This window comes from Sparus aurata, chromosome 20, assembly GCF_900880675.1.
Source record: "Sparus aurata chromosome 20, fSpaAur1.1, whole genome shotgun sequence".
In the NCBI taxonomy this organism is placed as follows: Eukaryota; Metazoa; Chordata; class Actinopteri; order Spariformes; family Sparidae; genus Sparus; species Sparus aurata.
Window position 1 is genome coordinate 7161338 of NC_044206.1, and position 14917 is coordinate 7176254.

The 14917-nt window shown below is 41.4% G+C and overlaps 1 protein-coding gene across 17 annotated transcripts in view; it reads right to left on the minus strand.

Annotated features, from left to right (window-relative positions):
- cacna1g (calcium channel, voltage-dependent, T type, alpha 1G subunit) overlaps positions 1 to 14917 on the minus strand; it is a 275131-nt gene that overhangs the window by 152960 nt on the left and 107254 nt on the right. For all 17 annotated transcript variants that reach the window (XM_030399310.1, XM_030399319.1, XM_030399309.1 and 14 more), the window contains exon 4: positions 4610 to 4743. In XM_030399310.1, coding sequence (XP_030255170.1) covers positions 4610 to 4743 — 134 coding nt within the window. The remainder of the gene's footprint in view (positions 1 to 4609; positions 4744 to 14917) is intronic.

A 14917-nucleotide genomic window follows, 5' to 3' on the forward strand; every position in this document is an offset into this window, starting at 1 on the left:
CAAACAACTTGAAAGTGTTAACACAAATCATCTGAAGCCGTCAAGCACGCCTGAGTGATGTTTTTAATTCACGCTGGGTGCTGTCATCAGCTCGTTCACACTTCACACACATGCAGTTGAAGAGTGATGCACGTGACTCCATCCACATCAAAACTGCTAAAAAAAACTTCTCGTCAACTTATAATCTTTCCATCTACCAATTTTGTCTTTATCGTGTGAACGCAGCAGTGCATCCGACCTGCACTCTCTCCGCATCTCACCGGCCAAAAATCTCCACACTCCACCTGTTTCATGTAGCCATCCCTCCATCATTCCCTCCCGTCTCCCTCCTGACAGCGAGGTGATTAGGAGGAGAGAGCGCAGACCTGCTGAAAAAGCAGCTTAGCTGTAATTATCGTCTCGGAAAGAAACAAACAGTTCATCAGAGCCATCCTCCGAAGACTTAACAACTGTTGCCAGGATATATCAAATGCTCGACAACCGGCCGTTTCCTAGGTTACCATTGTCTCTGTGTGGCTGGGGCCTCTCTATACAGATGAGTTTTCCTGTTTTAAATTGTTCAGAAATAGCAAAAAAACCCATGAACCATGAAAACACCAAAGTACATTACCGCGTACAAACACACACGTACAGGCTCACACTGTGACCTTCACTCTCCCATGGAAACCAACACACTGTAGAAACAGACTTCATGTATTTTCCCATGTTTCCGTCACGCTCCATATTACTAATGCCCTTATACACGGGCTGAACCTATGGCAGCACTGCCCATAAATTATTTTTTCTGACATTTCAAACCGATACTACATAGTAGAGAGTGACAGGAAATACATTAAGGGAGCAGAAAAGAGGACGGTATATGCGATAACATTCGAAGTTTAATTTCAAACCAAGACATTATAGTTGGATTTCAGATTCAGGCTGCTAAGCCAGAGTACAGCCTGAGCCTACGCTGGCCTTAACAATCAGCGTCAATGTAATACGTATGTCAGGCAGGAGCGATGATCAAAGACTACATTAATAAGAGGATTCCCTCACATAGTGTCCATGTACATGACACAAGCATGTTCCTGCACTTATCTTCTGCTGTACAAGAGCAACCACATCTCTCTTTATACATTATTATAATTCTATATTATTATCTTAGTCCACAATTGTGTTGTTCGCAACCTAAGCATAAGTGCCTGTATGGGCGTGCAACCACTATACTACAATATTGACAAATGCCATTCACGACTTCTTTAAGCATTATATTTGTGTGGTCCCACAATTACAGGCTGCTAAATTATGTTAGTAATAAAACAGATTAGACCAGAATGATGAATTAATCGCTGGGCATGCACTGACCATATAAACTCTTATTCTCTCTTTGGCACCAGGGAAACAAAACGACTTGATCATAGAATTTTTTTTTTTTTGTAAACTGAAAGTCATTCAGACCTTTATTTCACCCAACAAATGGTACTATGCTAATTTATGAAACAACTTTTAATGTAACCTTCCCTCACGTTTAAACAGTTTCAAAAGCCTTTTTAGCCTGCTATACAGCTACCTACTCAGTAAAAATCATTTTTCAGTAATCATAAACTGATGGCAGGGATGAGCCAGGAGCTCATGAATGTGCCAGCACGGAATTGATGCGAGACATCACATAAACATTCGCCACTTCTATCTGTTAATGCCATCTCGTTTGTTGATTGGCCGATACCAGTCGGCTCGGCGGATATTGATAAATATGAATCACTTCTCTTTGCAAATAGTCTTGAATTTTTAATCATCTTGCCAAACAGTCATAATCACTCACAGACGGAGAAAACATAAAAGAGGTTCTTCCCAGCAGAGACAACGTTGGATGGCCTGCTGTATAAGAAACCGTTATATGTGTTCAGTGCGGATGAAGTGTTGACATCAATGGCATCTCGCACTTCGCAGTCGGAGGGCAACAGACCATTCAGAGGACTGCGAGTAGCTCAAAGTATCAAACCACACGCGTCTCAGTTCACATTAAAGTTCTTACTCGCCTACAGCACACCATGCATGTGTGAATGAGTGAAGCAGAGAGGGAATCCTGCACAACTACGGCCTACAACTCCAATTTTACAATAAACAAGGTCAAACTGACAACAGCAGTGTAACTAATCATCCGAGCACAAAACAAACACAAAATCAACTGCATACAGGGCAACATATGCTGCTGACACACTGCCCGACGTCATTTTTGTAAATTGACACCCATCATAGAAAGGGCTGCTGGTCTAGATGAATGCAAACACAGACTTTTATCTCTTAAATTCGTTGTTGAGGTTAAACAGTAAATGTTAGACATGAACCTGTGCCTCAACATAGATTGCATACAGTTTTTCTGCACATAGACCACCACAAGATCTAAAATCAATATGTTCAATAATTACAATTAGCTGATCCTAACCACAGTCAGTCAATAATACACTCAGGTTACAATTCAACACTTATTTCCACTCAGGGCTCATTATGTGACTCCAGCTGAAATGATGAGTTTGTTATTCTCGTAATCGATTAACAGAAAAGCTATCAGCAAATGTTTGGAGAATCGATTTTAAATTTATTTTCTCGACATTCCACAATGGTAAACTGAATGCTTATAATTCAGAATATATCCAGGGTTGGTGGGTTTGTCGAAACAAGCTATTCAAATATGTCGATTTTGGGTTTTGGGAAATCTAGAAAAAAAAACATGGAAATTGTGAAAGGATACTGGCAGATTAATCGATAATGAAAAGAAACGAGAGTTCTGGCCCTCTGCCGAACCCATGCAATACATAAAATGGATGCCTGTTTGTCTACTGATATGGATTTACAAAAGAAATCCACACTTTGCATATTTAATCTAATGCCTATTTCTTATAGGTATCTTATCCTGCACTGCTGCAATGACCCAGTTTCCCCGATCAGTACTTTACAGTTTCATCTTTATGCATCTGAGAGGAGTAGCTTGATTCATCACAGCTGTAACATCTGAACATTGTGCCTGTTGCAGCAGTTTAAATTTGATCATCCTTTTTACGGCCTCTTTATCATTTAGTGGATTAGGGCCTGCACATCAGACATTAAGGTATTTCCTATCTCCTTCGCTGGCACTGGATCAGGCGCTCTCCGGGGAGGCGGCTTTTACTATCTCTGATCTTAAGCAACTTCCACTCAGAGAAATGATGAAGGTATAAAGAGAGGAGGGGAATTAAAACGAATGAGGGCTGAGAAAGAAGACAGCGACCCCCCCCCCCCCACTGTGCCAAAACAGGACCCACTACGCTTTACAGGTGTGTTACTGCACTTCAGTTTGAAATGTATCTCATCTCTGCTGCTGAAGGACAAAACGCGCGCACAGTCGCACACAGGCGGCTCAGGAGGAAATGTGCCCTGTTCCCACTGATGGACAACAGAAGCTGTGACAGAAGGGTGGCATTAAAAAGCAGCAGGGGATGCGGTGTGATGAAAATGTCAGACTGAAACCAGCAGGCTATGTTCTGTAACATGTTTAATCAAATTACAGTGTGTGTTTGTGTGCAGCAGTGTATGTGCAGCACCGTGTGACGCTGTGTGCCCACTGAGTTCATATACTGCATGAATCTACTGTAATGTGCGTGTGCAGAGTGTTTCTGTTAATACGTATGAGTCGGTGTACATGTTATAACGTTATGTGTCTTCGTTTGCAACAATATTTTGTTCCTGGATTTCAATGTGCAGAACAAATTCTATGTGCGTGTGTGTTACGGACGTTGTAAGGCACAACACATAGTAAATATACAAGTGAAGAAATCGAATTTTGCTCTCACTTGTCTTTAAGCCTGATCTCAATCTGTCCAGCTCTTTGACAGATTCTGAGTATTTAGGAATCAGTTTTCTAGTTATACGTTTTTTTTATTGGACATTTAAAGATATATATTTGATTACAAGTCCACTGGAGTGCACCAGGAAATAAACTGATGTGACTTTAAGGGCTGGTTTTAAAAGGGACACGTTTCAAATTGTCATTTGAACCACACTTCCAACGATTAATGGATATTTGGTCGACTATTCAGGTAAAAGCCAACTGTTTTGATTGCACTTTTTTTAAATTTAATTCCAGCTTCTTAAACATGAATAGTTTCGAATTTATTTCTTCCTTTCTGTCAGTTAACTGAATGTATTTCGGTTGTGGACAACACAAAACATTTGTGGACTTCATTCTGGGCTTTGGGAAACGCCATTGACCTTTTTTTTCGCCATTCTCTGACGTTCTATAGCCCAAAAGACTAATCGATGGATCCAGAAAATAATCATCAGTGACAAAAATCATTAGTTACGTCTTTAAATTTACTAGCCTGTGGGCAGCAAGTAAAGAAAACCCTCCAGCTTGTCAACATCTAGTGACAAATACCATTTAAATTCTCTAAAAGTCTCTTACACTCCTTGCTGTTGAATCTGTCCGTGCACTCCCAGATCCTGTACACAGCTGACTGATTTACTCCTGAAATTTGTTGCACGTGTGCGCACACCCTTTCTTGTGCAACGTCCAGTGTTTATGCACGGTTCCGCATGGCCACTTTTGTGTTTGTGCGCATGTGTTTGTGCGTGTAATTGCATAACTCACCCAGCCACCACTATGAAGAAGTCCAAGCGGTTCCACGTGTCTCCAAGGTAACACTTCTTGCCAAAAATCCCAAGAGCCACCATCTTGATCACCATCTCGATGGCAAAGAAGGCAAAGATGAAGTCATCAAAGTCCTGCAGACACAGAAAGTACAAATTAGTGTTTTTATGTTAAGTAAGACAACATAAAGTACAGCTGAGGGTGATGGGAATGGTTGTGGTTTCACAGTATTGGTATTGGACAAAATCCACATTTTTTGTGGTGATGGTTTTAGGTGAAAAGTCACAGGATCATCAAGGCTATTCATCCTCAGGGGAACATGAATGTTGGTACCACATTTTATGTAAATACATCCAATAGTTCTGGGGACATTTCAGACAAAAATACAAATGCCAATCTCTTAGTGGGGCTAGAGGGACATATTTATTGTCATTTTTATTTTATTTGGATACATCATCTGGTAGCCATTAGTGAAATTTGGTATATCGACTAATACTGCCCAGTACTGACATCTGAGATGGCACTGACCTGTCCAAGTTTAAATCATTGATCCAATATTGTTATTATTGCGTAGTGTGAGGTACTTTATTGGATATGTGAAAACCTGCTGCTGGCAACAAGAAGAAAAGTCAGGGGATTGTGAAAATCAGTAGGTTACATCCTCTGAGGACCATAAATGTCTCTTCACAGTTATTTAGATATTTCAGTCTGAACCAAAGTAGTGCATTGTCTAACCACCCAATAGACGAATAGTTGGTCTATAGTGGTATGGTCAGTGTTGGTTTATGGGAGGGAACCTATCACCACATGTGGACACTTTTCGTCACATGTCCAAACTTCCATACTTAGGTGTGATAGCAACTGGGCAGAATCCATCCACTGGTGGAGAAAAAGTGCAAAGATATTTTATCAAGGCACTCTTTACAAGGTTGATAATGAACCAAACTGAAACACATCAGCTATTGTCCAACAAAGGTTCAGCCTCTGGGGGCAATGGCCTATGTTTTGGGTGTAGCCTCTTCAGTGCGCAGCTCATTGTTTACAATTGTGAGAAACACCATTCAGCTTATATGGATCTGTACATGGATGAATAGAGTTTAAAATACAAGCTAGTCAAAAGCTAAGTCACTTTCAGACAATGAACAATAGATTCCATTTTGACAAATGTCTTGTACCTCTTTTGCAGTCCACACAAACTGTTTGCCTGCATTCAAGCAAACCTGAAGGCTTCCAATCCCAAAACCTTGTCCCCTGCATTCATATGCAGATACCTACAACGATTATAAAGCCCTAAGCTTTACATCAAACACATCTTTGTATTACTTAATTGCACTTTGTTGTTTGTATTTGGAGTATATGTTGTTATTTTGTGGCCAACATACATGGCAGAGGTCTATGTATGCTAATCTATGGGATAAGCCAACCTTATTAGCCATACCGATGTGTGAGTCAGGCTCTAATAGCAGTCATATTTGATGTTTAAAAATAGTCCACTGAGAACCCTTGACAGTTATGTGCTACTATATTAATTCCCGCAGAGGAATCCTCTTTTCTCTTCGCCCTGCCGTCAGGAGGTCAGACTTCCTGTTGGGGAGGGGGGGGGGGGTGTAAAAAAGTAAAGAAAGAATGATAGGAGCCTCCTTGCAGTTGCCAAGGATTTAAACACTTGCTCAAGGACACTTCAGAAAGGCACAATGACGACACAGGTCCTGCAACCTAATGATGGCTTTCTGCACACCATGAGGCCACCCCGCTGCCTTAACAGAGACTCGGGTGACAAATGGCTTCCGATCCAGAGTATACAACGTAATAACCTGGAACAAGCCGCTCATTGAACTAATCAGTATTCCTGCCCTCATTACTGGCTGTCTGGCTGTCTGAGTGAGCTTCAGCTCTCCAAAATCATTATCACACGGGACTGACAGAATTGAACTGAATTAGACGGCAATTAAAAAAGGAAGATAACCTTATTCTCGAAATATGAAAATCAAATACATTTAAAAAAGCAGAAGAGACAGAATTGGAGACGAGGAGGGACGAAAAATCCGGCTCAAAGTCGAAACAGAGAAAGAAAATGTCTGGAAGGAGATCAAGGCACAGGACACCCACTGATAGATGAGTCATCCAAACATGAAAAGAGAAATGTATAAATATATCAAATCCTGTTAGCTTAGGCAGAAGCTAGCCCCTCGCTGCTCGAAAGTTCACTGTAAGTAAAATGCAACGGTTCACACGGGAATGTGTTTTTGAGCGCACAAGGCGAACCTCTCATCGTCCCACCATTCATGTGCTCAGTGTTCTGCCCAGAGAGGCCAGAAATATAATCTCAACATATGGGGTTGCACCACTCTTTCCAGGGCATACAGTCTATCAGACAGTTGGTTTATTTAGCAAACAGCTGCCTCAGGTTAACTCCCCACTACTGACCATACATCACTCCAGATGTTTTACACACCACTCATTTACTCCAAAGAGACAGAAGAGCCTCGCAGCAGATTGTTCAGCGATGCGAGGCCCAAAAAGAAAAGGTAGGAGAAAAAAAAGAAACAAAAGAAAAAACATTGTGTTCAGTGTTTGATCTAAATTTAATCTGTCTGCTGGAACCAACTTTCCCCTGCCGCAGTACATGAGCGCTGACACGGTGATGTGGATGTTAAGCGCTGCACTTTGCACGCATAAACACCATAACATTATTCAGGCAAAATGGAGGTAATGAACCGTGGTTAGTCACAGCTTTTTTTTTTTTTTTCTGTTAAAGTAAAAAACAGAAAACACGTCCAGCTTTGTTGGTTGCTGTAACTTTCGAATGATTTCTTTGAAGGAGCTGAAAGAGAGCCTCGTTCAACCACATTGCATATCAGTGCGCAGTAACGTGTGTCTAAGGACTGAGGGTGTCATTAATTGTATGAGGCAATGGGATTTTGGGCTTCATAAATAAAACAACTTGAATGACTTGAATACAGTATTTGTTCTCGCCCAACTGTCCAAAATCGACTACCATTAGCCTCAGCACTCGTTTTTTAACTGTAGGATTTAGGGCTGCAAAATACTCTAAAAAATAATATTGTCATTATTTTTGGAAAAAAATATCACACATGCAGTATGAATCATGGAAAAACACCACCATGATGATGTGGCTTTTGTTGGGCTCACAGTCAAGGCCCAAAAATCAAAAAATAGAAAAATGTTTCTAACATCTGGAGAACAAGCTTTGTAGGCCAGGGGGCATCCCTGCAGCACTACAGCATTTCATTATAATGCTGTTTTGTCACACACTTGACCTTTCTCAGAATGTTGCAGATTGAATGTGGCCATTCCGGTAATATTTTCATTAATTGTGCACCCCCAGTGGGATATTCTGCCGCTGCATAATTCCTTTTACCTCAACCGCACTTGCTGCAGGAAATGTTAAAAAAACCAATACATTAAAATAACGAAAATAGGGTCTGTGAATGTGGTCATATCATTAAAAAGTCAACCATAGATGACAAGGCAGGGAAAATACCATCAGTCGAGAGAGCAAATAGCAGATATTGTGGTGACTCTCTGTCAGGTGATGATCAATCCCTCTTAATCGACAGTTACCTGATACCTTCCTCGGGTTTAGAGGGCACACACCACTCTAGTCCTTGCCCTTGTGAGTGTGTGCGACAGACATGCACTACCACCACAACACATGGTATGACATACTACTTCTTTTCACTTTGAGCCTCATAAAGTGGGTAAAGAAATGTCCCCCAAAATTACGGTTAAATGGTGGAAGTACACACAGTATATATTACACTTCCTCTACTTAAACACACAATACAGTTTATAGATATATTTCGGGTATCGAAACATAATAAAACTTCTTTCAGGTCTAGCCTTTAACGTCAAATCCAACAACTTCAAATCCAACTTTGGATGACTTCTAAGTGTTGGCAAAGACATTGCAATTTAGATGGATTCAGTCTTGCCAAACCTATTAAAAGATATGTCACTGTGAGGTAGTCTGGCAACTAGCAGAGACTCCAGGAAGTGAGTGCGAGCTCTGAACTCACTGTTAAACGCACAGATGGTTGCTTTTTTAAAAATCTCATTATGTCCAGATTAAATATTGGGATACAATAAATAAGTGAGCTTTAGGCAGGTGTATCATATAACTATGGACGGAGCTAGCTATTTCCTTCTGTTTCTACTCTATATGCTAGGCTAGGCTTATCTTATCTAGGCTCCAATTCAGTATATACGACACAGGCATAAGGGGGCTTATGATAATCTCATCTGACTCTCAGCAAGAATCCAGATAAATGTATTTCTCTAAAACTCTATTGTCTTTAGCTTCTTGCTAATTATATGGTATGAAATACATTTTCGAAAATGATATTTTTGTACTTGGCAGTGTGAGGCAGTTGGGATGAGGGTCAGCACCTCCGAGTCTGATGCTATATTTCTGTGCTGGAAAATGGTCAGGGGGGAAGAGATCCTGCCCCAAGCAAAGGAGTTAAGTTTTTCAGGGTCTTGTCCAGGGGTGACGGATAAACGGAGCGTACGATGGACAGGTGGTCTGGTGCGGCATCAGCAGCGATATAAGTACGCACGTGATATCCGCTGTTAAGTACGTGTGAATTGTTTCTGTCTGGCTGGATATAAAAAGCCTTGTTACAACACCGGGGACGCACCCTACACTCGCAAGTAATCAGCCCCCTTCAAAATATGCTTTGCACATTTCGATAGATAACAAGGCACATCAACAGTCTGTCGTAAAAAATAACCGGGAAATCAAACTATCGACAGATGTTCCGACTCAAAGTGCATGACCGAGAGAGCGAGCGTTGTGTGAAATAGAGAACAGCGGAAATGTTTACCACCACGCTGAGCGCAAAATGACTGCATTGCTTTCTCCTCTCCTACTCCGTCGCCCTATCTCTGTTCACTTTTGTTTAATGAAGGAGACGTTGCTCTCGTCTCTGCTGGGGAGTAATTACTCATCTATTTTGCATTAGCTGAAGCCAGCATGCCCGCTGAGCCCATATTATAAGGAATCCCCTCAAGACTCAGGGTGATTGGGACTATATCTATACTATCACACAAAACACATAAATACACGTTTCCGCTCACTGAACAGATGCAGCACATGCATGCAACATGGGACCAACCCTTCAGGGTTTTTTTTAAAAATGCGACATTGGGCTGATGTCAGCCAGCTCAACCTTCCCTCTCCTGCACATGTGCGCGCACATTCTGAGCACACCCGGGTTTCAAATTCATCAAAGTCAACAGTACATGCTGGCCTGAGGCATTCCCAGCGAAGCATACTGGTGCAGCAGCGACATGACAACACGGCCTCTGTAACCAGGATATCGATTTCCCCAAACTTGCGTCACACATCGGTGGAGCGTGAAACATGCTGCGTGATTCTGATGAACATGGATTGGATCTGATATCTAAACACAGAGCTCCGTGGATACCACATCAATCACAGGCTGAGGTCTCCAAGGCTTCTCGACGACAACAAGCCGACTATTTACCAAAATGGAAATGTGTGTGTGTATGTTGTCACCATGGTTCACTGGCTGTATGTCCATGTGGAGACCAGAGAAGCCTAACACACTAACACACACACACACACACACACACCCACACCCTTGCCTCAGAGCGAACAGACACCAGTGACCTGTGCTGAACGGCTCACTGCTCACCCATTCCCTAATTTCTACCCTCCACTGCTTTCTCTCCTCTCGAAGAGATTTACTGAGGGAGCACAACATTTTAAGTCCACTGGAACATTTTTCTCCAACTTTTTGGAACATCTCCAAAGAATAATGAGGCTTCCACATTATGCGAAAACAAAACTGAGAAGTTAATTACGAAATATCATCCAGCCTAATCCTAGTTCAGTGGAGCCACACGAAATTGGCTTTCGTTGGGCGTGACACTCACAAATGTGTGAAATAGGCCAACAAACGACAAGCAGAGGACTTGTGTTGAGTGAATTCAATCTAAATCTCTCTGAAACAGAGAGGGATGAGTCACTGCAAACATAATGTTGAAGCAAAATTAAGTTGTGAATTAGATAATGAAAGGAATGGTTGTACATTGTTGTTTGGCAAACTAAAACCCTGTAATCAGTGCACCATAACTCAAGAACTGTTTAAAAGGGACAACGTTTCATTCAGGTTTTGCATGTGTTGCTTATTGTGCTCATTGCTGTGGCGTGGCTTTGAAATGTGCTACCATTTGTCAATGAAACAATGTTGGCAGCGCTGTAAAGTCTTTGTCTTTTGATTTTGTGTAGGTGGCAGGTAACGCGGCTCATGCTTCTATATTTATTCCAAACAAACCAGTTGCTGCTGCCAGAAATGGAAAAGCCCTCACTTCCTGTGCACCAGACGAACCCTGGAAAGACTCACTAGACACTCGCTGTTTGTAAAAGCTTTGAGCCATAAACTGTGGGTACAGGATTAATCACTGGGGGCAGAATGTCAGTGAATTTAGATGTCCAAATGATGCACATCACACGCCTTTCTTACAGCAGAGATGTTGGCTTGTCATGGTTGGAAAAGCATGGCCTTGACTGCGAGCCATCTTGCGCAATCCCAGGACCCCGAAACTGAAGTAACTAAATAGGCCTCCGCCATTATTAATTGTAATATTTACACCGACGCTTTTCCAAGCTTGACATGTCAACTTGATTGATTGATTTGTACTACAATCCGTGGATCTAATTTTCATGCAGGGACAGAAAAAAACCATAGAAACTGACTTTCAAAGCTATTAGGTAGCTTTTTATTTTCTTGATACGTGCTGACAACCATAGAAAGCACACCAGCAAACAATGCATGAGTAAGTTTAACCCTGTCTAAAAAAGAAAAAAGAAAACAGGAGCAATAAACAATATTAAAATGGTCTTGGAGTAACACCAGCTCCAATGTTTTATTATCCAGTCGGGGCTGCTACACAAAGTCCCTGATATCATTTAGCTCCGTTATGTAGTATTGCTAGCAATTTAAATTTAGGCTACAACATAACACAACAAAAATAATAACAATACATTTATTTTATATAGCGCTTTACAGGTACACAAAGAGTGTACATCACATAGCGTTTGCTATATGTCGATGAAATACATAGCTTAGGAAATATATTTAACATAAAATATCCCCTACAGCATTGGGTAGCAGATGTACCAGTAGCTGCTCAGACATTAGCATTCATTTGGAGAAAACACAAACTGCAGTCTACTTTAGCTGAGGTCTTTATCAATTCTAGGGCTGGCTTAGCTGCTTAATGTCCAACATGTTTCGCTAGCTAATGAGCTAATGTGTTTGATGAGTTCCATGGCCAACAGGTGCAGTAGGGTCGGGAGAGTAGGCTGACTTTGCCACTATTAGCAAACATGTTGTATTTTGTATATTATATAGACTCATTATAGTCAGAGATAGTACAAAAAATATTGATTAAAGTGTAGGCATGGCTAACTCCAGCACGTCGGTGTAGTAAATCAGAAAACATTGCTAAGGGCCAGGCAATATACGATAGCCTGTAGTGTTATCGTGACATCAGACACATATTTGAACAGAATAGATTTTAGATAACAATATTTTCAGACGTGGCATAAGATTTGTCTTTTCCTGGTTTTAAAGGTTGCGTTACAGTGATATAATGTCATTTTCTGAATCAACCAACCAATCTGCTTGTTGTAATACTTGCCTTTACCCACTTAGTCATGATTTCCACATTACAGATGACCCTTTATCAAAAAATATATTGTGTATTATTTATGTCATGACAGTACCACTAGTACTATACTGTGGCAGTATTGATATCAAAGTAGGGCCTATTTGGTCAATAACATTGTGGTATTTCATTTTATCACCCAGTCCTAACATGTATGAAGTGCATTTGAGGAGATTTTGAAATCTCAAGGTATATAAAGTATGATCATATCGATTATTTTAGATGGCATCGGCAAATACTTATTTTGGCAAACATTCGTTGCTCTGTGATACATCATGTTGTGATGGCTCATAGCTAAGGTCCTCTTAGTTTCCAATTTCCTAGGGCACTATATCTGCTATATTGAATTCATACTGATAAATGCTATATGCTATATGCTTACACTGCCAGAGAGTCCAACAATAAAATAAAAAAGCGCTGCATGGACAGTAGCATGAATCTTTGCCTTTGATGTAAAAAATGACATTTAAGTGACCGGCAAAGATGATGGCAAGCCATGGAGGGAATGCAGGCTTAAGTCATCCCTTTATCAATCTAAAGGTAATGTCACAGAAGATACATCTGTGTTATTCTACAGTCAGAGAATATCACTGACGGTCACAGATAGAGGTTGCTGTCTACCTCCTTATCACCTTTTTCCTTTTAGAGACACATACTCAATTTTGTTTAATTTTCCAATCCAAGTAAACTTTAATATTTCACCACCTTTTTTTTCAGAAGAGAAAGAAGCAGTGAGATACACACTGTCTTTTTGCCTTGTGCCATCCTTATCTCCTCTCCCACTCTTGTCTCCCTGCGGTAACTGCTGGACAGGATTCCTGCTGTATGCGAGCTACTGGCATTCCTCCTCCCACTCCTCGTTCCTCCCCCTCCTCCCGTCTACCACTTCCATCTCTCTCATCTTTATCTTCCTCTTATCTTTCTCTCCCACTTACTCCGTCTCTCCGTATCACTCCCCGCTTACTGTGATTGCGTCTCCCGCAGTATCTCACTGTGTGCGCGCACTGAGTGTGTCTGTGTGTGTAATGGCACATTTTGTGTGTGTGCACTCTTGTGTGTATAGCGTATGTGTCATATTTCATGGTCTGGCTTATAGTAACTTTTGATTGTATGTGTGTCACACACAATTACGCCGTACGGACACACATGAAACATCTAGACAGCTTCGTTCCCCCCCTCCCTCCATGTGCATTCAGTCCTGCGCGAACCCCTCAGCCTAAACAGTGACACCACACACTGGCTTTACAGCATTTTGTGTGTGTGTGTGTGTGTGTGTGTGTGAACGCCCATTTTGCTTCGCACATTGCCTGAGAACAAGTGTAAACACACGTGTCCGCCAGGCACACACAGACATCAGTGAGCTGCATTGCGTTTTATCAAGCGGGTGCCAACATTACACGCCCTCTCATCACCTCCTGAGCGGAGCCTTTATGTTCTAAGTGCACTTAATCACTAATGCTGAGTGCACTTAAAGCACTCCCTAATGACCTGATGTGGCTCACTACAAACCCGTAAGTGTCAAAAGCAGTTATTAAACATAGTATGTGAAGCTAAGCGTGAAGATCTGCAGATCAGAAACATACCTGTTGGTGATGCAGATATCGGCGCGTGTTTCTGCGCACACTGTGAGCGCAGGCGGCCGGGGTCAAATAATACTTGAGGGGACATGCAGGTGACTGCCCCTCAGCGAGCCCCCGAAAGCCAATCGACTCCTGGGTGACCCTGACCGCTGATCTCTACAGACCGAGTGTAAGCAGGGATTAATTCACCAGTCGATAAAGACTCATGGCATTTTAGCAAGGAGATTTCGGCAGGGAGGTCCTTGATAGTAATCGTTTTTTTTCCCTGCAAATTAACTGTTTATCAATGTCAGATAAACGGTTATCAGCTGTTTTGATCATAGACAAGTCTCCATCAAATATGCCCAAACACTCTCACGTTCTCACTCACCCTTCTTTGTATTATGTCTTCATCTTTTCATTAATTCTGATAGCATTTGTTTTTTATATGTCACTCTTTATAAAGGGTTTATAAGTTGTAAATAATGTCCAAATTGGGTAATAATGCTTAAAAAACCATCACAAACTGGCAATGACAAAAAAAGCTCACCAGGTTGAGTCCGTTTGGCTGATGTTTTTTCTTTCCTTTTCGGTAATATGCTGGTATAAGTGAAATCTATTCACATATGTTTAACAGGTTGCTAGTACATGGATTTTGCATCAAATCCTCCAGACAGAAATCCAGAAGACAGGCGATCATTCCATCGATCTGTTGAATGGATTTTTTTACAACATGGCAACTAAACGGTTGGCTATTAATGGCTCATAATTGACTTATTAACAATTCATAAAGCCGTTTATCTTTTCGTTTATTTTTTTGCTGGAGCCCTCTGCGAATCCCAGAGGTAATTTAGTCAAGCTGGTTTTTCCTGTTCGGGGGCTGTTTTCTTTGCCTGTGTGGCTCTCATGTGACCTGATGTGCCATATGGGTTTTTCTTTACACAGAATCATCTGGGAAATTTCAGCGAGAAACCATTAGGACACAAATATTGACCGGTGTAGGACAAGCCGTCACCATCTATCACGGGTT